This window comes from Molossus molossus, unplaced genomic scaffold (genome assembly GCF_014108415.1).
Source record: "Molossus molossus isolate mMolMol1 unplaced genomic scaffold, mMolMol1.p scaffold_m16_p_8, whole genome shotgun sequence".
In the NCBI taxonomy this organism is placed as follows: Eukaryota; Metazoa; Chordata; class Mammalia; order Chiroptera; family Molossidae; genus Molossus; species Molossus molossus.
In genome coordinates this window covers 26849223-26873913 of record NW_023425402.1, presented here as the reverse complement: position 1 = coordinate 26873913, position 24691 = coordinate 26849223, and the positions used below count along the sequence as shown (strand labels likewise).

General features: G+C 40.8%; 1 protein-coding gene across 3 annotated transcripts in view; it reads left to right on the top strand.

Annotated features, from left to right (window-relative positions):
• Positions 1 to 24691, top strand: part of DST (dystonin) — a 432181-nt gene that overhangs the window by 45442 nt on the left and 362048 nt on the right. For all 3 annotated transcript variants that reach the window (XM_036248926.1, XM_036248924.1, XM_036248923.1), the window contains exon 3: positions 7198 to 7398. In XM_036248926.1, the coding sequence (XP_036104819.1) occupies positions 7198 to 7398 (201 nt within the window). The remainder of the gene's footprint in view (positions 1 to 7197; positions 7399 to 24691) is intronic.

Below are 24691 nucleotides of genomic sequence, written 5' to 3'. Positions count from 1 at the left end.
TTAGTATAAAAGAAACACTACATTAGTAACCTGTGAAACCTTGTCTAAAATAAATGTATACGTCCTTAGACTTTGCAAAGATTAAAGATAGACTCTTTGCTCCAGGAACCAGTGATTTTTACCAAAGAATGATTAATAATGAGAAAATAAGACTTTAAGACTAGTATTTTGCCGCATCACTCCATAAGTCAGGGAATACACTCTCTTTGAAAACAGAAAGGTAGTTCTAGATACATTATGTTCTTATCCAGCCGGCAGAGTGGCTTCCATGGCCATTCTTGTAATGTAGGATTATTAAAACCACAAAGGACAAAATCGCTTTAACCTTGAGCGTCCTGTTGCACACAGCACAACGGGGAGCAGTGTTGTTATGACCCAGATCACTCCCTAACCACATGGTAAGGGCCAGGAGCTGGTTTAGAGCAGGGATTCTCATCCTGTGGTCAGGACGGCAGCCTCAGCAGCACGTAGACTCCTTAGAAATGCAGGTTCTCAGCCCCAACCCAGATCCACTCCATCGGAAGCTCCCTGGGTGGGGCCCAGCATTCTGTGTTTTCACTTGCCTTGCTGCTAGCTCTGATCTTGGTAAAGTGTGAGAACCACTGATTAGAGTACTGAGAACTCCTGTAGCAAATGCACGTTTCCATGTAACAAAATGGAAATATTGTTGCTCATTTGAAGGTACAGGTAGGTGAACAGGTTAGCAAAATGGCCTCCTCTGTGCAGTTATTCGGGGACTCAGACTGATGAAGGCACTGCTGTCTTTAATATGTAACAGTCCAGGTTGCTTTCTTGGTCGTCCTAGCCAAAAGACAGGAGCACGAAGAAGTGGCTGTGGAGAGTGTTTATGGGCTTGGTCCAGAAATGGCATAGATATTTACGTCCGCGTTCCCTGGGCCCTGCAAGGGAGGCTGGGAAATGTAGCTGAGCGTGTGTCCAAGAAAAAGGGACAAATGTGGATGTTAGTGAGCCACTAGCAGTCTCTTGTCCTAAACTCTTTATGGAAGTTTCTGAGATTTGCTCTATTCTGGACCTATTTTCTGCCATAAGCCCCTTTGTCAGTCTGGTGAAACTCACGGACTCATTCTCACAATGTTTTAAAATATATAAAATAATAAACAATTACAAAGGAAACCAATTATATAGAAATATGATGAATTATTAAAAACATTGTTGACCCAGCAATGTGTGTGTGTGTATATATATATATACTCCTTTATTAGTGTATTAAATAACATGATCTAGTGACAGATTTACTAACTACTGCGATTTCAAAGAAACACGAAGTGTAAATATTTCAAAATGTCTTCAGCCACTATAATTTAGTATTTAAATATTTGTTATTTCTTTTGGTGTCACAAATTATAGGGACTGCTAATAATACCAGGTTTATGGCCTACATTTGTTTGTGGTGGGGAGAGGTCCTCATCTCCACTTGTTGCTCGTGGGAGTGGGCTTCTTGTGATATCCTGAGAAAATGAATTTTCTGAGACTCTCATGGGTGGATGATGTATTGTAGAAAGCTTTATTTCTGTGGAATTACACCCCTGAATTTTCCCAGTCCTATTTCCCTCAGTCCCGCCAAGGAAGAAGTGCAGCTGTGGCTTTAACAGGGCTAGAATCAGAGCCAGTGTCCAGAGTTTCTGCTCCATGTCTGCACACTCCAGTCCAGCCTCAGCTGGCTTAGCCTGTGTTCCCTGCTGCAGTCCATCAGTCCATTGCATGTGGGGTCCGCATGGCTGAGGGTCCTACGGGCAAATGCAAGAGAGCCAAGAGCCATAGAGAAAGCCAGGAGTCAAGAGAGCGAGCTTTTTTGTTTGGGGGATTATGTATCCCCAGATTTTTTGCGGGCTTGCATTGGCTCCACCTTTTGCAGCCAATGATTTCTGTTGCCAGGTTTGATTGACAGGCACCTTCCCTAGTCACTGTGTCTATCTCCCCTTTCTCCAGTGATCTGCAGGGAATAGGCTGGTGGTTCTCTGGCGAGTGTAAAGTTGTAGCTTCCTGGTGAAGGTGCCCAAATAACATGCCTATAATGTCTGGCTTCCCTTTGCTCCTTTCCTATTATTAATAACTAGCTAGTTACAATAATATCACATTCATCATTGAGTAATAATGCTAAATCAGTGGTTAGTGAAAATAAAGACATAATTTTTCCCCATCCAAGTTCATGGACTGCCTTCTCCATCTGCCTTGAATTGTATTCATAGATCCAGGAACTTCTGCTGTATAGTTTATTTTTAGCCTTGGATGAAGAGGATCAGAGTTTTTACAGGGTTGTTATATGCTTTATAAACATCAGCTTATTAAGCTTCATAATACTTGTATATATCAATTTATATCTTATATGCTTATAAACCTTAGTTTTCCCAGTATAGCAATAACACAAAAGCAATTGTATGTAAATGCCCATTGATTCAATACCTTACATTTCCATTTGTTCAGATGCTTCCTCAGTAAATTGGATGATAGTTGGATCTCATAAAACAGTAATTCTTACTTGAAAGTGTTAACTTTTTCAATTTATATCTCACTTATTTTTGTTTATAGACTTTTTCTGGTTTTTATCAGACCACATATATTCCTGAGTACTGCCTTGGCACCTCGCCTGTGAATACACACAGAAGATTAGCTCTAATGCCTTACTGCTGCCTTATCATCTCTGTATATGAGCTGAGTGGTCGGGCTATTGGCTTGGAGTTAGATAGACCTGGGTTCTCATATGGGCTTTTCTAATTGCAAATTTTTGCTTTGGGTAGATTATTTATCCTCAGTTTGCTGGTCTATGAAATGAATATACTAAGCTTAATGCCTGAATGGTCATTAGTGAATTATTGCTATTAATATCCCCTCCATTTTAATGCCAATTTATACAGCCAAATAGCCTAGTTAAGTCTGAGTAATTAGCCTCTGAAGAAAATAGCTAATCATCTGAAAGTATAACAGAAAGAGTATGCTCCAAGGTTTTTTGTTTGTAGGCAACAGAATCTGACTTAAGCTTAAAGAGACTTTATTGCTGGTTAGAACAGACAAGACTAGTCAGGGTTAGAAGGTCTTTAATCAGCCACTAGAACTAATGAGCTCCTTCGGGTTTTTTCAGTTTTTCTATCTATCATGTATTATTCAATATCCAAGCAGAGAGACTTTGACTGGTTCAGCCTTGGCCATGTGCCTACCCATGAATTGTTCCAGGTTATTGAGAGGCGAGATCTGGAGTGGGCTGTGGAGCACCCTGACTTAGCTACACATCAAGACTGCACATCTTGAAAGTTATTCAAAAAGGTGCCCATATGCCCTGGCTCATTTGGCGCAGTGGTTAGAGTGTCGGCCCAGGGATCGAAGAGTCTTGGGTTCGATTCCTGGTCAAGGGCATGTACCTCGGTTGTGGGTTTGGCCCAGTCAGGGTTGTGCAGGAGACAACCAATTGATGTGTCTCTCTCATACAGGCGTTTCTCTCTCTCCCCCCCTCCTTCCCTCCCATTCTATCTAAAAAAATCAATGGAATGGGTGAGGATTTAAAAAAAATGGTGCTGATAAAATGGCAGAAGTCCACTTCCGAGAGACTTCCAAGTGTCCATTACCTATTGCTTAAAGGGTATCCAGGCAAGATGAAACAGGTAAGAGAGAAATGGATTTTATGCTCCTGCCGTCAAATCCTGTTAACACCTGTAAGAGCTTATAGCGCCACCTACTGTTTTAAAATAAAATTTCCTTCTGTTAAAAGTTGTGGCTTATTTTTTATAGTAATTAGGACAAATGAGTGTAATCAACCAAGGACCTATTATTCTGTGTAGTGGTTTAGTGAAATAAAAAAGGCGACTGCCCACTGATGGCTTCATGTTGTTTATGGTGTTTGCAGTCATAGCTCTGAACTGCTGCCATGTGACTTGCTGTTTGAACAGCCAGGAAGTGAAATAGTAATAATGGTGACAATTTATTGACTGCTATTGTGATCTATATAGTGTTCTGAGTACCTAATGTAGATTATCTCATTTAAACACCATGATAACTCTGAAGGGAGATATTATTAAATACATTTGACAGATGAAGAAATGGAGACACAGAGAAGTTACTTGACCAAGACTGCACACCTAGTAATGAGAGAGGTGTCATTCAAGCCCAGGTATTTGACTCACTGGAGAATAAATGCCTGGGACTCTCTGGAGCAGTGGTTCTCAACCTGTGGTCACAACCCATTTGGGGGTCAAACGATCCTTTCTCCGGAGTCGCCTGAGACCATCGGAAAACATATTTCAATGGTCTTAGGAACCGAGACACGGCTCCTCTATCCATCTCCAGGTGGGTCTGCCTACACGCAGATGCACCCACAGACAACATGAGGTACTGTACTAAAGGATCGCGGCATTAGGAAGGTTGAGAACCACTGCTCTGGAGCAAAGAACTCTCTCCTAATGATCAGGGATGATTGGTGTCCCGGCAGTACCTCTCACGTGTCTGTCAGCAGGCAACCTGCAGTGACTCATTTTCCTTTTGACATCTGATTAAATAACACACTGTTGTCTTTAAGAATATCTTTTATTCACACAAGTCACGGACAACATTTACATAGCATTATGGGCCCAATACTCTTCTATGTACTATACATAGATTAGTTCATTTATTTTTCTCCACATTGCTATGAAATAAGTACCAGTTTAAACCCCATTTTCCAAGAGGAAATGGTTAAATAACTATCTAAGATCACACAACGAAGGTGGGTCAGAGGCAGACAGTCTGGCTGAAGTCTGCGTATTACACTACAGTGCTTATAAAAGTTATTTTAAAATAGTACACATGTATTTGGATATGAGAGAAATCACAGGTGCTCAGATCTTGGAAAAAAATGGATATGGAATGAAAATGACTGAAGTTAGGAAAGACTGATTTAAACTGTTTCTAATTTTTATTGTAAGTAATGCTTGAATATCTTCTTCCGCATACTTGGAAGAATCCCTGTAGAGTAGATAACAGGGATGTGAATTTACTGGTTATCGCTCTCCAGAATGGCTGTACCATCATGTTTTAATTTTTGTTGTTCGTTTAAGGGAGTTTTATGTAGTTTTTCCCTAAGTGTTTCTAAAATTTGTAGGCCACTGAGGACTACTGATAAAATTCCAAGTTAAACAAAATTTGGTTTCTTATCCATAAGAGCATAGGAGAAGGAGAGTCTGCATGTCTACCAAAGACATGTATTCAGCTCACCCCAATCCCTACTATGACAAAAGCTAGAAAGTGCAAGGGCTGTGAAAGTTAGTGCCACCTAGTGGTTAGACTAAACTTCAGCTCCTAGAGGTTCTGTCTTCAAAGTGCTGACAATTAGCAGACTAGCTTGTCAAAAATCAGATTCTTGGCCTTGTCCCTAGTGAGTGTAATTCAGGAAGGGGAGAGGGGAGAGGAAAAGGGGGGAGGGAGAGAGATGTCCAGGAAGTAGCATATTTAAAAGCAGCCCGTGTGGTTGTTGGTTGTTATGAACTTGCTCCTAATTCTGCTCTAGAACAGTTTAGCAATTGGCCCAGCTCTCTCTTCTTCATCTTCTTTATTGGCAGCTGTTATAGTAGTTCGTGGACTATGTGGGAGCAATGGGGATCTTCTGGGACTGTTTTGGATTGAAGGGGATCCAGCTGAGCTTGAACACAGGGCAAGGAGAAGAACAGGCTATGTGTTTGGGGATGAGAAGAAAGTGCCCAAGCTACGACCAAATCCATTTGCATCTCCTCCTTATTTATTTCTGTTGATCTCAGTGCTACTTTTGATGCTGGGCCACCCCCTACTTTTGTCTCTGTTTTCGTATCCTCAGCCTGGTATTCAGGGTCTCTCCATAATCAGACTCCAGACCTTCTCCCATGTTCTCAGTGAGAATCTCTCATACACATGAATTATTTAGTACCCCACAGAATCATTAGGACTTTTGTCATACTGCTTCTCCCCCTGAGATTCATAGTCTCCATCCTTTATGCCTTTACTACAATCTTTAAGTTTTTATACACCTTTTAAAATTCGAAAAACCCACAGCCTCAGAAAAGCCCTCCTTGTGTGTAGCTTGTACTAGCATTCTGGCAAATCATCAAATAATGGATATATTCTATCCATCCATCCATCTATCATTTTACTTATTCATTGTGTTGTTTTCCCTGCCCTGGAATATAAATTCAATTCATTCTTCAAATGCCACCCACTCAACTAAGCCAAATATAGACTATTCCAGCTTCATTTATCGATTCCTTCTCCAAGATCTGCTAGCACAGAGAATCCTCAACTGCCCACGTTAGCCCTGGCGTGCATGCCGGTGTGTTCATGAGCTCTGTTAGACGTCTTGTCCTGATCTTCAGTAAATTTAGCTACACAGGACAGAGACCGTTTTATATAACTTTTTGATATTTTCCAAAGTCGTCCGCACACTCCCAAATGCATTTTATGGCTCAGCTGAACTTGTTTCCATTTGCTAGCCGGTTGTCCTTATCCCCACCTCACTCTAAAAGGGAAGGGAAATTAACATTTTATCGAGCACCTGATATTTGCCAGATACTGTGCTTAGACTGTTAACATTTATTTCTGTATCTCAAACTTAAAGGCCCTGTGAGTAGAATACCATCCATTTCTTAGATTTGAAAAGTTATTCTCATTAATGTTTGATAAGTGTGTAGCTCTAATCAACAGACCAGCATTTGGACCTGGGCTCATCTGACACGAAACCATACACTTCACCCCACTGACTTGTCTCCCTTTAGTGTTGGAGCTTCATTTTATGGAATTCTGTAAAGATGCTTTGCATTCCTCCTTCCCTCCTTTGAAGAGTCTGCTCTCCAGAATGCAGAGTGGCTCAGGGTTGCTTCACCCTGGGAAAACACTCAGTCCGACTCCCTGTGCCCGCTTCATGCCTGAGTGAAAACACCCTTTCTATATGCATAAGTAAAGCAATGTGCTCACATGTCCTTTTTTTTTTTGACTGGCTTTATGGGATTGAAAACGTCTTAAAGTGGAATAACTCTGGGCCCTGAAACACGCAGGTGCGTAGAGAACACTGGTGGGCGGATCTGGCTGGCACGTCGACCTCCTTCTGTGTATTCCCTCCTCGAGAATGGAAGTGATCTCTCTGAACTCGGTGACTTGGGGAGCTCTTTGTACAATGAGCCCCAGAGAATTTGCAAACGAATTCAGTACCAATCGGGATTTGTTCCGTTGTGTTTTCTGCCGCAGGGATTCAGAGCCAGCCCCCGGCACATTCGAAGACGAGCGGCAGCGGCCGCAGCTGCCCGTCTGGAAGAAGCCAAGCCCGTGGTGGAGGTTCACCATCAGAGCGAGCAAGAAAGTTCACTGAGGAAACGGAGGATCAAGAGGAACAGCCGAGTCCAGCCAGAATTTTATCACTCCGTTCAAAGTGCCGCGACCAGAAGGCCTGTAAGTAGAGAACAACAGTGTCCTATAAGAACATTAAACGCACTGTCTTATGGTGTGGCCATTCTTAGTTTTACAGATGTGATCAGGTTACCGAGCTGGGTTTTCCTCTCATTATCCCCAGCAAGTGATGGCTGACCCTTCCATGGGCTGACTCAGTCATTAGAGGTCAGTCCTGGCGGCAGGTGACTCTCTGGACTACCTCCTGGCGTAGTCATGTGCATTCCGGCAAGGAATGTGGTCACACGGGTTTCACAGCCTGCTTTGGGGCACGGAGTTGTCGTAGAGGCCAGAGTTCGTCACTGTCAGACATGGATTTAAAAACCGGTGAAGTCTGAGCCCCATTGGAGCCAGGATCTAGACTGGATAGGGGTCACCAAGCTGAGGCGCAACAGTGAGAGATCGGAGTTGGTGCGGAGGGGTGACAGTAAAGCCGGTGTCTGGATGGGAGAAGCCAGTGTCAGGAAGGGACAGGTGGGCCTGGTGTCTGAACCCCTCCAGGGGGCTTTTGGACCAGGACAGCCTGTGCTGCCCTCTGCCAGCCAGGGTGACTCTGTAAGGTGCTAGGCTTCTCAGGTGTGGTCTCTGTTGTTCCAGATGTTGTCCTTTCTTTAACCAGGTAGCCCGTGTCTCTGTGGCCACAGTGCTGCCCGAACTGGAAGTTCGGGGCTCCCCTGGATGCCGGTGTCCTCTTGCTCACCGCTCTGTGTGCTCCGAGTCTGTCCTTGGTTGGGGTTTTCACACATGGGCTTTTTACCAGCACTGTGCCAGTTAAGGATTTGGGCTTAGAAAATGCCCCTTTAAAGCTTTTAAAAGAACTATTTCACAACTGCAGTAATTTAGCATTGCTTTAGCGTTCAGAAAGGGTTGCTCCTGGACTGCAGGGAGCCTATTTCTGTCATTCCTCATGCCAGCCTCGGGGAGCCATCAAGATCCGACTTGGTAATAAGTCTTTGTAAATCCTTAAAACAGCACTGCCGTTCTGTGGGGTCAGTGCGTGGCAAGCACATGTGGAGACACCGAGACAGCCAGGAGAAGGTCTGACCCAGTGACAGGTCAACGACAAGGGCAGGAAAAGGTCCTGTTTAACAAGCTGTAAAATAAGTACATACAGGGGTGGGCACAAGTCGGTTTATGGTTGTGAGTATGCAAAACACAGTTTATTCTTGTATCATTATTTATTAATGATTGTATTATTTTTCATACAAACAACTCGGAACCCAATTTTGCCCACCCCTGTATTTAGAGATGAGTCTTCTGTTCATAATTTAATAAAACAAAGGTTAAGTAGAACAAAGGAACAATATGAAATAGTAGGAAAATGTATTCCTTTAACACATACACTCTTTTTATACAGGAAATGAGGAATGCACGTATATTAATGACTAGTCGTTATTGAGGACTTATTGTGTAACAAGAATTATTCTATGTGACTCACTTAACAACCCTGTGAGGTAGATGTTATTATTCTCATTTTATGGATGATGAAACTGAGGCCCAGAGAAGGTAAATAACTTGCCTAAGTTTACTTAATTCTTTGGGAACAAAGTCTTGGGTTTGGATCTAGGGAGCCTGCCCCCAGAGCCTCAGCACTTAGCTCTGCAATCGGCTCTAGGAGTTCACAGCTGAGTAAACGGACAGACCTGTAAACAAGTAAACGATGCATGTCTGTGTTATGAAAATACCACGGTAGAATTATGCACAAGGCATGACGGAAGCATCTTAAAGTGTCAGAAATCTTTACCGAGAAGCAGATGCCTGAGATGAGCCTTGAAGACAAGTTTATCAGGTGGAAAGTGGTGGTAGGTATCTCTGGTGAGAATATTCATAGCAGCACAGAGGCATGACAGGGAATGGCATACTCAGGGACCAGCTCTGGGTGGTGCTGGCAGATGAGAGAAAGGGTCAGGCAGGGCCAGGTCTTTAGGGGTTTGTTTATTATGCTAAATAATTTAGTTTATCTTCTGCGATGGGGATCTGTTGAAGGTAGGAAATAGGCACACTGGTTCTGTTGCTCAGAATCTAGCTAATGATTAGCTTCTTCTAATCTTTCCATGTGGATCAGAGTGGAAAAGTGGTTATCTTCAAAGCTGGGGAAGCCTCAGCCACTATTATTCACTCATGAGCACTGGACCTAACTGCCTGAGGCAATACGATGTATTGCTGATGCCTCTGTGACTTTAAACTTGCGATGCACTTTGTCCTTGAATGCCAGTCCTCATTCCTCGTTTTCCTGGTGAATTTCAGCTCCAGACTGGCTCGTGATCAAGCGACTGTTCAGAAAAGTCATTTCTGATCCTTCCTGTCAGAATGAGATGCCTTTTGTTTTGATCCTGGGCAGCATCGCAGTTATTCAAGTGAAAAGGGCAGACTGTGTAGTAAGACAGACGGGGGTTCACATCCTGTTCTATGTAACTGAAGAGGGTTTAATAAAAGGATGGTTTACAGAGGTATGGGCAGGGCTAAGGCGCTTCACCAACCTGCAAGAGGAGCCTTCCCACCACTCCTACCCCGAAGACAGTGTCCGACTAGATCCTGGTGAGAGGAGCTGGAGCTGTGAGGAACCCTTCCCCAGGAGCTGTGGCCGAGAGGGGCTGCCAGAACCCCGCGAGCCAGGGCCCGAGGAGCCTGGGTGACACAGAGTGTAGAGGCCAGCATCCCAAGGACAGAGCGAGGCAGAGATGGGCAGAGTCCCTGAGATGGGACGGGGACGGTGGAGAATAAAAATCATATGTGGTAATCTTTGCCAAATTGTTCCTCTGAGACTCAGCTTTCTTACTGTAAAGTGATGATGACAATAGCTACCTCACTGCGAGGAGGAACTGAGCTGATGTGGACATGGATGGCATAGCGACCTGCTTCCAATAAACTCTCAATAACTTCCTATCTTTTCCTCCCCTAGACCTTGACTTCTCTGGGCCCATGTCATCTGGTCTAGAATATCTCATCTGGATGCATTTTGTTGAATAAATGAATGAATGATATTTGTCCACAACATATACTTCTGCAGTATAGAAATTCAGAGAATGGAGAGGGGTTTGTTCGTTTATTTATTTATTTTTCCAACACACACCCCCTCTCTCCAGGATGGTCAAGGAAGAACTACTTCATGGAAGAGATGGGATTGAGCTGGGCTTTAAAGTCCGGGTAGGAACTGGATAGGCGGCAGATGTTAGGTCTGGGAAGTAGAGTAAGCAAAGCATTGAGAACAGCTTGGCTGGATGTGGGCATTTACATAAGAGGAGCACAGGAGAGAGCTGGAAATAGAGACTGGAGCCGGAATACATTCCAGACAACCACTGCAGTTAAACTGTATTTCCTGTGCTTCATGGAGACACTGGAAGAGGTGACAAGCATGATCCAAGCATGGTTTTTGGAAGATTAAACATGAGCAGGGTGAGTCAGAGGAGAGCAGGACAGAGGCCTGGTCTGGAGCTACTGCGAGTGTAGGCAGGAGGTGAGTAGAACCTGAACTTGGGCCTAACCCACGCCGTTCTCTTCTGGCACCTGCTGACCCCTGCTGATGGGGAATCTGAGGATGGCCTTCATCTTCTCATCTTCAGAAGCATCCACTGGAGAGGGAGAAATAGAGAGCAGGAAATAACAGGGAGACGACTGTTGCAAGGGACAATAGGAACATCCTGGGCATGCTCTTTGGGGCAGCTAGAAGTTCACACCCTTTATCTTCCTACCTCTCTTAGGGGTCATCCCAGAGACCGGATGTTTCCAGAGTCGGTGGTGAGGAGGCTGTGCTCCTTGTTTCACACGATTCCTGCTCAGCCTCTGGAGCCTCAGGGGCTGTGCTGACATTTCCTTGTTTCTGTTTGGACTTGGGCTGAGGCCTTGCGTCCTCTTCTGGGCGTGGTTAGGGGCGGTCAGCAGTGCCCGCTGGAACAACCCTGTTCCGCACGTGCCCGAAGCCGGAGCCTTTCCTAACGCACACATTTGGAGAAAATCTGTGTTACCACATGTTGCCATGAAGGCAACTCTGACTGTGCCTCGGAGTGAAAATAAATCCGCTGTGGTGACTCAGGAGTATTTGAATGACTTTATGTGAAGAACTCCAGGCTTTTCCAGTGGCAGTCTGAGTAAGCACCAGGCCCACGAGTGAGACAGACTGAAACAGATAGAGCTGCGAAGGAGATGAGTCAGAAAATGTGACAGTGCAGTTTCAGCCACTTGCAGAAGGACTGCCCTCTTTGTGGTGTGGGCCACGTGCCACGTGGAAGGCATTACGCTTCAGCATCTTCGCTGCTGTAACCAATTTACCTATTTTGAATTCATAATTTATACTCCAATGTGCCTATAAAGATTTATAATAGAGATCACTAACATGAGCTTAGTAATATGCATGCTTTTTATTTTACTCTTTTGGAATGTCTCTGAGGATAAGTTAGCTAAAAATGTATTCTGATTTTTTCTTAGGAAATACATCTGTCTTGAGACTTATGCTATACATTGAGACACTGGAACAGTTAGGAATTTTCTACCATCTTGAAGCAGAAAAGATAATTAGATCCAGATCTCCATTAGTTCTTTAGTATTTGGACATTATAAATAATTATCGTTTTGTGTCTGAATCCTAGAGTTTTTATACATCATCATATTAAGAGCTCTCCATGTACTGCATGCCCACTCTGGTGCCAACCCTGGGCATTGTTTTCTGTGTACTTCCCTGTTTTGTTTTGTTGTTTTTTTTTCACTTAATCTTCCTAGCAATTCTTTGGGGTAGGTGCTCACTCTTCAGAGGAGAACACTTGTCAAGGTCACACAGCTGGTAGATTATGGGACTGAGATTTAGACCCAAGCACTCAGCAGTTTGGGAAGGGAGAAATTTACACCACCACACTTCCGGTGCTGGATATTTCTCCTCATCCACTCTCCTAAAGTATTTTAATTGCTTTGCGTCTTAGTTTTCTTACCTGCATAGATGGTAGAAATCGATCAGAACCCTGTGCCTTTGAACTATTACATCATTCAAAACCTATTTTTAAATGGTATTGAAAACCGTAGATAAACCCCAAACCTTTTTGCCCTGCATTTTATCGATCCTCTGTTTTTGAGGCAGAGCACTTAGGAAGTGGCAACAGTCTTTTACCCCACGGCCCACTCACACGAATCTGTTAATGTGGAACAACTCTCAGGCCCAAGAGCAACTGATGTCTTCGGGATTGAGGGTGGATAAGAGGAAATGAAAATGTTCGAGTACTTGAAAATAATCAGGTACACTGTCTCTATTCCTGTTACATTTTATTGATTCCAGGTTTGTTTTTTTTTGTGCACTGCATTGCATCAGGTGCATTTTCTCCTGACTTAGAATCTCAGACTTTCTCATGGAGGTGAAAGAATATCAGTTTGAAAGTTGCTAGAACACTCCCACATCAGTGCCCAAGCTGTAGCTTGCTCCCCCTGCTGGCAAGACCTTGGCTCGTGAGCTTCTGTCTTCTCACTCTGGGGCTCCTACCACAAATAAGTGAATTACTGAGCCTGAAAATTTTGACTCAGGAGTTGGAGGACAGACAGACTCAGCACAGATGATTGGTGGTCCTGCTCTCTGAAACGGTGAGCATGGAGGAAGAAGCAGGTTTGGGGGCTGGGAATCAAATTTCTAATTTAGATATGTTCATTTGGACACATCTATTAGATTTCCTAGTGTCTGGGTTTCAGGGAAGACGTAAGTCTGGGTTGGGAGTCATGTGTACATTGATATTATCAGATCCATGACGCTCAATGCAGCTCTCTCCAGCAGAGATGGGTCCAGGCCTCTTGATTTTCATTTAAGGATATTAGGCCAACAAAAGGCAACTCAGGTAGAAACTAGAGAAAGTAGAAGAAAGAATTTTCTAAAATACTGATTACTCCTTCCCTTTCCTGCTCTTTCTACTCCTAAACCACTTCCTTGACCTCCACCCTTCTTTCCCTTCTCTTTTTGGATTTTGCTTTTGAGTTTTGGGGAAATTTTCCACTTTTCTGATTGTAGCATAGGTCATTGTAGGCTGCAAGATATTTTGGAACATTGCATAGTTTTTATTTTTTACAATAAATATCAACAGGATTTCAGGTCATTTTTGTCGTTGGAAGCCTGCTGCAGCGTAGGGAGGACAAACTACACCTCCTTCATCTTATTGAAATAGAGTAGGATGTTTCTCTGTTCCTTTCCTGCTTAGATTATTAAGTGGTCTTCCCTTTCCCTTTCCTTTTCAAACATGCAGGACCGGGCAGCTTTTTTTGAAAAACCTCAGGACAGTTCCCTTTCTTTAGAAGGCTTGACTATACAGCTCATACCTTACTTTGCCTTAGTTAACTGGGAAATACAAAGCTCTTAAAGGAAGTTCCTTCTCATCTTTGGAATTTTAGAGCATGAATTGAATAAAGTCAAATTTCTTTTGCTAACTGCCTCAAAAAGATTTTATTGCCTATGTTCATTCAACTTACTGGGTCTTTTGCTGCAAATATTGCTATGCCTCCATCAGAGAGTCTTAGAAAATATTTTATTTAGTATAAATTTGCTATCAATAGATACACAGGAGCTTGCAAGATAGGTGGACTATATTAAATGAACAGTGTTAATATAGAGTTTGGTTTCTCAAACAGTTCATGAAACCAGAGTACCTTGATGAAGGGATTCATGTGCTCTGCTTGGAGAAATATAAGCTCCTCTTTCTAAACCTTGATCTTCTTCAAGGTCAGCATTTTGACTGATTGTCATTCCTTTTGTCTTTCTTGTACTCAGGGTCCCACCTTAAATCCTTTAAGCTTCAAGAAAAGGAAACTTAAATAAAACTTTTAGACAGACACTTATAATTCATGGACAACTGGGGACGAAAGAAGTGGAAAGGAAGCCCTTCAAAGGTGGTCTAGTTTATTACTTTACCTCTAACCAGAAGAGCCTTTAAGCTGTTCCAGGAGGATGGCTATACATTTTTTGTTTTAAAGGACACACATAGTTTCCTTTGGAATAATTCTGGTTGACTATTAATAACTGTCTTTGCCTCAGATGACTCCTTGATCTTTGACCTAAATCCCAGGGGGTTACAATTTAAGACCATTTCCTGTTGTATGATCTGTGAAGAAGGTCAAGTCTGGTCCCTCTGCTACTGTGTTACAATCAGTCCTTGTGAAATAAAAATGTTAAAGTTTGAGAGGATCTTAGAGTTTATCTGATTCAACGTTCTCCTAATGCTAGATTCTTTGTTGCTTGGGTATCTTTTTAGTGATAGGATCTCCTATTGTTAGATAGATTGCTCTAATTAGGAACAAGTTAATTGTCCTTGAGAATCAAAAAGCTCTTTCTTTTCTAGGCTCATGCTTCCATTTCTCTGGACCTTTTCTCCTACATTTAATTCTCACTTTTTGCAAACATCTCCTTTGTTGTACTTCCTGTATGGCAAGGATCTGTCTGATATCTCAATAAAACCTCTCTTATTGTTGTTGTTGTGAGATGAGCATGGCTCAAGAAAATCAAGCGATGGAAACTGAGCATATCCAAATAGCATCAGTTTGTGTCATGGGTTCATTCAGGAAATGACACTAATCGTTCAGAAAAATTACTGCTTTGCAGTAGCATTTTGTAGTTAAGTAATACTTCATGTTTTAAAAAGTGTAATCGTGTTCATTATCTCATTTAATCTGCACAACCAACTTGTGCATTGGGTAGAGTATATATAATTAACCCACTACGAAAAAACTGAGCCTCAGAGAGTAAGAGACTGACCCAAGGTCCTAAGTCTAGATGGAGGAAGACACCCATCACCCTTGCAATCTGTTCGGGAGAGCTCTAACTCAGATAACACTTAGGGAATTTGGTGAGAAATTTAGGCACAAGAATATAGATTTCAGGAGACTGAAGGAATTATTTGTTTTTCTCAACCTGACTCATCCCCATGGAATAGCTATAAACATTTGAGACCCTGCTCACACAGCCTGTATTATCTGCCCCAGCCACCGTAGGGGACCAATATAGTGGCAAGTCCACTTTCACCTAATACTACCAAATCCATGCTGCATTCCCCACACATCCTGCTTAATTATCAAATGTAAAGTGAGTTATCAACTCTGATCCTGGGGAATTTCACTGACTTATCACCATTGACTCCTCATTATATACCAATTGTATCACTGAGATCAATGAAGATCAGATACCTAATTTGATCTGGTGTTAAAATTGGGGTTAAATACTCTTGTGCTATTACTGAGGATGTAAAATTGTGTAGTTGCTGTGGAAAGCAGTGTGGCACTTCCTCAAAATATTAAAAATAGATTTACCATTCGATCCAGCAATCTCACTTCAGGATATATACCAAAAAGAACTGAAAGCAGGGTCTCAAAGAGGTATTTGTATACTCATTTTCATAGTAGCATTATTCACACTGTCAAAAGGTAGAAGAAACCCAAGTGTCCATTAATGGATGAATGAATAAACAAAATCTGATATATACAAATGGTGGAATTTGATTCAGCCTTAAAAAAGAAGGAAATTTTAACACGTGTTACAATATGGATGGACCTTGAGGACATTATACTATGTGAAATAAGCCAGTCACAAAAAAGGAATACTGTATGATTGGACTTCTGTGAGGTACCTAGAGTAGCAAAATCAATAGAAACAGTACTAGAATGGTGGTTACCAGGGCCGAGGGAGGAGGGAATGGGAAGTTGTCTGATGAGTATAGAATTTGGTTTTGCAAGATGAAAAAAGTTCTGTAGATTGTTTGTACAACAATGTGAATGTACTTAATATTACCGAACTATAAACTTAAAAAGAGGTTGCAATGGTAAATTTTATGTTTTGTATTTTTACCAAAATTAAAAAGAAATTGAGTTTAAACAGCCACTGCAGGCAGAGAGGCAGAAGAATAGCAATCAAAGTTCATGGAATAAGGGCCCAAATGATAGGAACATATTTTTAGCTTATTTTAAATAAAATGATCATGAAGTATGAGAGACACAATGTAAACAAGAAGTAATTACAAGTAGCAAATGCTAAGAAAAGGACTTAATTACTAATTGGAAGACAGGTTCTTATACATAAAGTGTGGGCATGACTGTGGATCAAATGAATGTCAGGTGGCAAGTCATGTCTCATATGAATGAAAGGACAGTGGTACCATTATTCTGAAAAAAAAAAAAAGAGAAACTACTAGGAATGTAAATTCTTAGTTGAGGTTTTTAGTGCTATTGTATATGTATATTATATTTGTATATGAGTCAAAACATTCTGGAATACATACTATTGACCTAAAACAATGTAAACTTGCATATTACTGGAAAAGACTGTATTATTTCATGTTCAATTTGTGTTTCTGTGTCAAAAAACCTCAGAAACTTTATTTAACAAATAGATATAGTGATGTTGTTAGGAGCTGGGATTTTTTAGTGGCAGAGAGAAGGGCTGTAGGAATAGAATCAGGGAAGTTAGATAAATCCCTATTATCCTAAAACTGAATTGGAAATATCAGTTTGAACTGGTAATGAAGTTTTTCATTTAAAAAAAAAAGTATTTCCTGGCTCTATCTACTAAACAGGTCTAGAAACAATGACCAATCCAGTGGTAATGCACATTATGGTATCCTAATATTATTTCCTACTGAAACAAACAAAGGCTGTGTCTTTGGTTGGGTTTCTTAAGTAGAGCCTGAGGGGACATTATTATGAAAGTGATTTATTGAGGGAGAGCTGTCAAAAGGAGAATAAAGGAAGCAGGATAGGGTAGCCAGGGCAAATCTAGTAAGCAAGGACACAGGCTTGGCTGGAGACTAGCTTTAGCTTGGTCATGCACTGGGCTCTGGTATATGAATTGACTACAGAGTTAGTCTCCATTTGAAGCAAGCCTTGTGTCCCCCACCTCAATTACTCATCTGCCCTGGGCTATGGAAGTAGATATGAATAATGACTGCAGTGGGTTGAAACCCACCAGCATATTTTAAATCCATGACTTTATGATATTTAAAAAGAAACACCTTATTGATGACCTTCTGAGATGCTAAGTGAACCAACTCACATTTTTGAACAATGGTAAAGGGAAAGAATCAAGATTTATTCTGTCTTTGCTGTAAGAATCATTCCACTCCATAATCAAATAGTTGCTAAGAAAGAAGGAATGATGAAATCAGAATGTTACCATTTTGCAAACCCTCATGAAATAATGAACCTACACAGTGATCATCAGTAATTGCTGACTCCCATAAGAGATACCACACATAATGCATAATGACAGTTACGGAGTATTCTTGCCCCAAACATGGAACCTACATCAGATCAAACCTCTAGTTCTAATTACAGATTTACATAAAATACAGAGGACAGAGGGGCATGTTCAACAAGATGAAGGTACAGTTAATAAAATCTGGACTGAGGGAAACTTTGGAACAAACACTCCAATTTCTTTAAATAAATTGTGAGGAAAAAAGGCAAGAGGAGTAATCTATAGATTAAAAGAGGTGTAAGAGGCCTACTGACCAAATTTAATGTGTAGACTGTGTTTGGATGAACAAACCAAATATAAAAAAAGAATTCTTGAGAAAATCAGAGACTGACTGGATATTTGATGATATTAAGAATTTATATTAATGTTTTAGATTGGTATTGTGACTTTGTTTAAAGTACTCCTTAGGTTTTAGAGATATGTACTAAAGTATTTAGTAATGAAATAATAAGGTCCCTGGGATTTGCTTCAAAATAATCCAGTGGGGTGGAGGAGGACATGTGGGTAGGAATATAGCCAAACAACCCTGACCAGGACTTGGTAATTTCTGAAGCTGGGTGATGTGTGAGTAGTAGTAGTTCTTTATATTTTTCTATTGTTGTAAAAGCTTGAAATTGTCCATAAAAAAGGTTTAAGACATTGAAAAACAGAGAAACACAACTTTATTTGAAATGTACATCATCAACACTTTGCTTCATCAAGTTCCTCTTCTGGCTTTTGTTTTTTCATAGATTGAACCTAATTTTTTGTTAATAATATTTCCAGATTTCAGATATACACCATTAGAAGATGTTTAAAAAGGTAGAAAGAAGCGGACAATAGTCCCATGGCTATCTTTTGATACTTTTTAATTCTTTTCACAAAGGACTATTTTCTTATTTGTCAGCTTTTTGCTTAGAATATTTTATAACATCATGTTGGTGAATGGTGTAAAAATGTACTTATTTAAATTTAAACAAATAACGTAAAACAGACAAGGAATTACGTAGGCACCTTCTCCCATTCTAACATCTAAAAGCTGATTTTTTGCCCTGGCCGGTTTGGCTCAGCGGTTAGAGTGTCGGCCTGCGGTCCAGAGAGACCCGGGTTCGGTTCCCACTGAGGGCATGTACCTTGGTTGCAGTTTGTCCCCGGCCCTGGTTGGGTTGTGAGGGTGGCAGCCACTCGATGTGTCCCTTTCACGTCGATGTTTCTCTCTCTCTCTCTTTCCCACTCTATCTGAACAAAATATCAAAAAAATAAATAAATAAATAAATAAAAGCTGATTTTTTGGTTCTTTCTAGATTTATTGATATGAAAATAGAATTATTATTGAAGCAAAACTGACCCCAAAGGCAACATGCCACCACATTGCTTGACATTGCCCTGCTGAAACTCTCTTGATACCTCGTCTTACACTTTTTTATTGTTGACAGTATTACAGATGGCTGCTATTCCCCCTTCCTTGCCCCCTCCACCCAGTCCCTGCCCCTACCCGGGCCTCACCACACTATTGTCTGTGTCCATGGGCTATGCATACATGCTCTTTGGTTAATCTCCAAGTAGAATTCTTATATTCCAGCAGTACTTGTTTTTCCAGTACCTTACACTTATATCTTCTCACAGAGCTCATGAAATTTTGATGATGGCTGAAATGCAAGCTATTGAATAGTTGTGTAATCCATTTGAGCCAATCTTTAATATTGACATCACATCCCATTATGTGACTCTCAATTCAAGAGATGGTCTTCTAGAGGTAGATAATTTGCTTCCATTTTGCTGCTCATGTTTCTACTTTTTTGTTGCTAACTAGGGAGGTGAGATGCTGATTTACACATTTCTACCTCTGTTTACAACTTCTTTAAGAAAACTTGAGACTATCATTAGTTGGGGTACTTTGAAACTATTTGTGAATTTCGTTTATATCTTAGGCCTATTAGAAATGGGCATCAATAATTGAAAATGAATTATAATTTTTAGCTGCTTTGCCAAATGGAAAAAAACATTCCTCCATTTATCTTCACTAAAATTAAATAGCTAGGTCTGGGTCTTTAAGAAGCAATGGAATCTTTATAGGATATATGCTTTCATGCTATTAATTTTTATAATTGCAGCTGCAGAAAAATAATTATTTTTAAATAGCCAGCATGACTATTGAAAATGAGCTCCATTCTCTTAGCTGCAGGGTAACCAGTTCCCTTGAACTGTGATTACAATCTGTTGTGACATATCACTTTCAGCCTTTTCTCCTTCTGCATTCCAAGAAGGTTAAATATTATTGAGCACACACCTTCTTCCCGAGAGTTCAGAATGGCAAACATTACACCTTCAACCTGAACATGTACTTTAAAGTGAAGTTCCAGGTGCTCGTTCAGCTCTTTGGAGTTATAAAGAAGAGATGATAGAAAAGTCATTAGCCAAGTTTCTTGGCACATGTTTTCATTCTTTTGCTTGGTGGTGGGTTTTTTTTCTTTCCTTTTTTCTTTTTTGTCTCTGTGAAACAGAAGCTTAGCCTCCCATTTACTAATGTGTGACTTGAGTTAGTCTTAATTTTTCTCACTGACAACAAATTATAGACATTTATGATTTTCACCAATAAAGAAAAACCACTTGCATTAAATATCTGATTACTGGTCTGCTGTTGAGTCACGTTATTGTCTATTTTCAGGTGTAAAAGTCTGAGTATGGTTGGAGAATGTTAGAATTCTGTGGTCTTCCCCTAAAAATTCGAATGGTTCCCTTTTAAATCTAAAAATAAACTCTTGGTTTAAAGATGGGAGGAGACATGGGAAGATGAGTCAGTTGGAAGTCAGGCATTGTCTGATTCTTTTGGCAATTACTTTATGTTCTTAGTTATTTTTGCTGGCTCTTTTTATTTCTCTAGGTATATATACTTTGAGGAAGAGAGTATTTTATATTGCTAGGCACTGCAGAAGTACTACGTTAGTTAATATTTTAAAATACCTTTTATACTAAGTGTGGAGCCAGGTAAGTGGAAAAACAAAACAGCACTGCTTTCTGGGAAATGTACTAAAATTGTCCAGAGTCATTTCTTCATTGCAGTTCTGGCTCTTGTTCTGATTTTAATAATGAGAAGAATTATGTCACCTTACGAGAAAGAGACTGTACTTTGTATTCTAAACCTTAGCCCTAGGGAATTGTGGGATTTTAATAAACGTTTAACTCTAACTCTCTGGTTTATTGCTTAGCCATCATGGAGTAAGAGGAAGTTGTGAGTGGAGAAATCAGAGTGTGGAGGAATGGAGAAAAGGAAACTCATAGGCTCAGTTATTATGGCACATTGTCAAGTTAGATTGTATTTTATGTCTCCAGAAGTACCTTTCTTGATACTCTTTTGAATGTTATCTATTCATCATGGGAACAGAAATTTAAAGTTTTTTTTTTATATATTATATGATACAAGAGCCCCTGGGTTGTTAATGGGCTGGGCGCAGTTTGTTTTGCTTGAGCTAAGACTTAAACCTTTCGGCAAACTAAGAAGTGTGATGGAGTGGCTAAGAGAATGCATTCTGGAGCAGATGGCCTTTGTGAGTGTCCCTTTGGTCTGTAGTATTTAGTAGCTCAGTGAGGTATTCACCTTCACGGTGGCTCAGATTCCCCAACTGTAGAGTGTGGATCATAACTTTATAATGTTATTGTGAAGATTCATCGTATTATAGTGTGCAAAACAGTACTTGACACAGAGTGAGTGCTATATCTGTTCACTATTATTACTTAACAGCCTAGGTGTGGGATAGGGTTGTAGATGTACTCAATATATGGAGGTGAATAGCATAAGATCTCTGATCTTAGGGATTTTACAGTCTTGTGGAAGTGGGAAAGCAAGTGGTTACAATGTAGGGTGCTAGAGGGTGATCTAAGAGAGTCTTTAGATTGAAAACACCCAAAGGGTGCCTAACACAGTGACTGAAAAAAAGACCTGTTTATGGCACATTATTATATAATTACAGGCTCTAGATGCTGTGTGTGTGTGTGTGTGTGTGTGTGTGTGTGTGTGTGTGTGTGTGAGAGAGAGAGAGAGAGAGAGAGAGAGAGAGAGAGAGAGAGAGAAGGGGAGAGGATGGAAAAGAGGAAGGGAGGAAGACAATAAACATAAAGGACTTAAAATGGACTTATTTCATATAAACCTTTTCCTCGGTAGAGTTGATTTAGACAAAGAAACAAATTATGAGAAAAGAGTCATTGAACTTAAGAACAATACTGGAAGCTTTAAGACAATGGAGCATTGCCCTTAAAATTTGGAACAAAAATGATTTCTAACTCAGAATGTTATACCCAAGCTGTCAATAAAGTGTGACGGTAAACATATTTCATATTTGGAGGGATTCACAAAATGTCTCTCAAGTGAACCCTTTCTCACTTGATTAATTGGAAATGTGTTTTCGGAAATGATAACAATAAAACAAGGAAGATAAAGATATGGGATCTAAGACGCTGGAGATCTAACACAGGAAGGAGGTGAAGGGAATCTGTAGGATGATGACAGAGGTCATCATCCCAACATCATGTCCTTGCAGCAGACCTAGGGACAGCCAGCCAGGATGGGAGCTGGGGAATGGGAGATCCAGAAGAGATTTCTTTAGGAATTAAAATGGAACAAGTTTGACCAAATGGAAAGTTTACAATGAGGGTTTTATGGAGCACTTGGTGGGTGTCAGAAAACGTAGTCAGAGGTTAAAAGAAAATAGAAAGAAATGAGACAATTATTAACTCTAAGAAAAATAAATGTTTGAATAAGCAAGAAAATTTAATCATGATACACTACTTGATTCAGCAGTGAATAATATTAACATGGAACTAATTATGAAGTTGTGAATATAGATTTAAGTAAAAATTATGCAAGAAAGGTACACTATTTGTCAAAATAGGAACTCAATTGATAATATTTGAAATTAATGGATGTGGAGATTCCACTACGTATATATTAAGTAGAACTATGAAGATCAAGGCCATAAGAACCAATGAGTTGAAAGTAGTTGCTTCCAGGAAGAAGGGGAAGGGCCAGAGAGCACTGTTTCTGTGTGTGATCTGTTCATTGATTAGGGTGCAACGAGAAAATCAAGTTTATTCTTATTCACCAATTTCTATTTGACTCACTTTCTGCTCCTAAGGAAAAACTCGACAAGTTCCGCAACTTTTCTGTTCCCTCTTAGGTAATGGAAAGTCCTTAGGTCACTTTCAAGCATTAAAGATTTTAGCCCAGGCCATTAATAACATAACTCCAGCGTGGTCTTGTGTATTATCAAAACTCCATATTCAAAGTTAATATTTTCTCTCTTCCCTCAGCTTGAGTCAATTTCAGGCCGAAGTGCTAAAGGACATGGTTGGCTTCTTCTCTTTTCCTTCCTCATTTCTCCCTTGGCCCAAGGAACAGAGGGGATTAGGGGACAAGGGCCTGACTTTGCATAGCCATGGTTTAAGGTACAGGATTTGTACCCCAACACCTCTCCCAGGAGTAAATATGCTCAAGGCTTCAGTAGCTTTCTCCAAAGCAGTCTTTCTTTTGGATTTTGGCTTCATTCACCTGTCTTGGATTGGTGATGGACTCTTGTTGCTAAGTAGGTGTTACAGTCTTTCATTGTTGTTGTTAATCCTCACCCAGGGATATTTTTTCATTGATTTTTAGATAGAATGGTAGGGAGGGAGGAGGGAAGAAGGGGGGGGGGGAGAGAGAGAGATGTATCTCATTGATTGATTGCCTCCCACACAGCCCTGGTCGGGGATAGAACCTGCAACCCAAGTATGTGCCCTTGACCAGGAATTGAACCCACGAGCCTTCAGTCTGAGGGCCAACACTAACTGCTGAGCCAAACTGGCCAGATCTGTTATGGCCTTCATAGATGGTGTAACACAGTGCCTTTTGCACATTTGTGGGGAAGACTTTTTAAAAAAAAAATTCTAATCCATTGAATGTCTACATATGGTTCTTTAATGCATGACTGGTCTTCAGGTGATTGACAGGTGGCTCACCACAGGAGTTGAACAAACACCGAAAATGGTTTGTTTAATAAGACAAGTATACTGATGGTTGCATTTTCAGACCAATGTCAAATTATTTTAAAAGTGTCTAAGTACTTTCCATTTCTGTGTTTACCTTGTAGCAAACTAGTAAAAACAGTATTCAGACTGGCACCAGTCCTTGGGCATATTTTGAGTTGAACTGTTCTAGTAATTTCCTGGGATTGGAGGATAGCAGCGCATACTGTCATTTCTGGCCTTTGGGGCATCAGCTAACACAGACCAAAAAAGTTCTAGTTAAATAGCCTGTTATATATACTAGCTCTTCATTAATCCACATATATTTATTACACATCTGCTTTGGACATAGATCCTACACAAATAGAGCTCCTATTCTAGAAAGGGGGAAGAGATATAAATAACTATATATTATGGTAGGAAATAAGTGATGTGACAAAAATGCTTGAGGTCATGGGGAAGAGAAAACTAGGGGTAGAGAGGGGCTGCAGTTTTATATTGCATGGCCAGAGAATATTTTTTGATAATGTGACCTTTGATCAGAGACCTGTATCGGTGACAGAGCCATGTATCTGGGTAAGAGCCTTTTTGGCCACATGTTTTTTTTTTTGTTTGTTTGTTTGTTTTTAGCATTATTTGCTTCTTAACTTAAGGGCATGTCTTACTTTGATAAAAAATAAAATCCAACTGAAAAACGAACAGGGAAGTATGAATGGGAGATGAGGACACAGAGAGAGCGTCTGTAGGTTACTTTGTAAAGAAGTTTGCGTAAGAAGGGACTGAGGAGTTTAGGTAGTAAGCTGGGGAGATGTAGGATTTGGAAAGGTGTTTCTTGAAACGGGAGACGCGGAATGTTTTGGTGAGAAGAGAGGGGGCCTTCTCGGGGCCTGGGCAGAATGAAGGTGAGGATAAGAGCAGAAATAGATACACTTTGGGATTAACAGATGCTGTAGAACAGGAACAGTGTCGAGGGGTCAGTTGATGTTAGATTCGTCGAGGTATCAAACTGCTTGGTGGCAGGATGTTTTCAAAGCAGGTTCCAACAATTCAGGGTCAGGAGTGAAGGTGAATGTTTTGGCTGATCCAGACAGAAGGTGGGATGGATGGCTGGGCTGT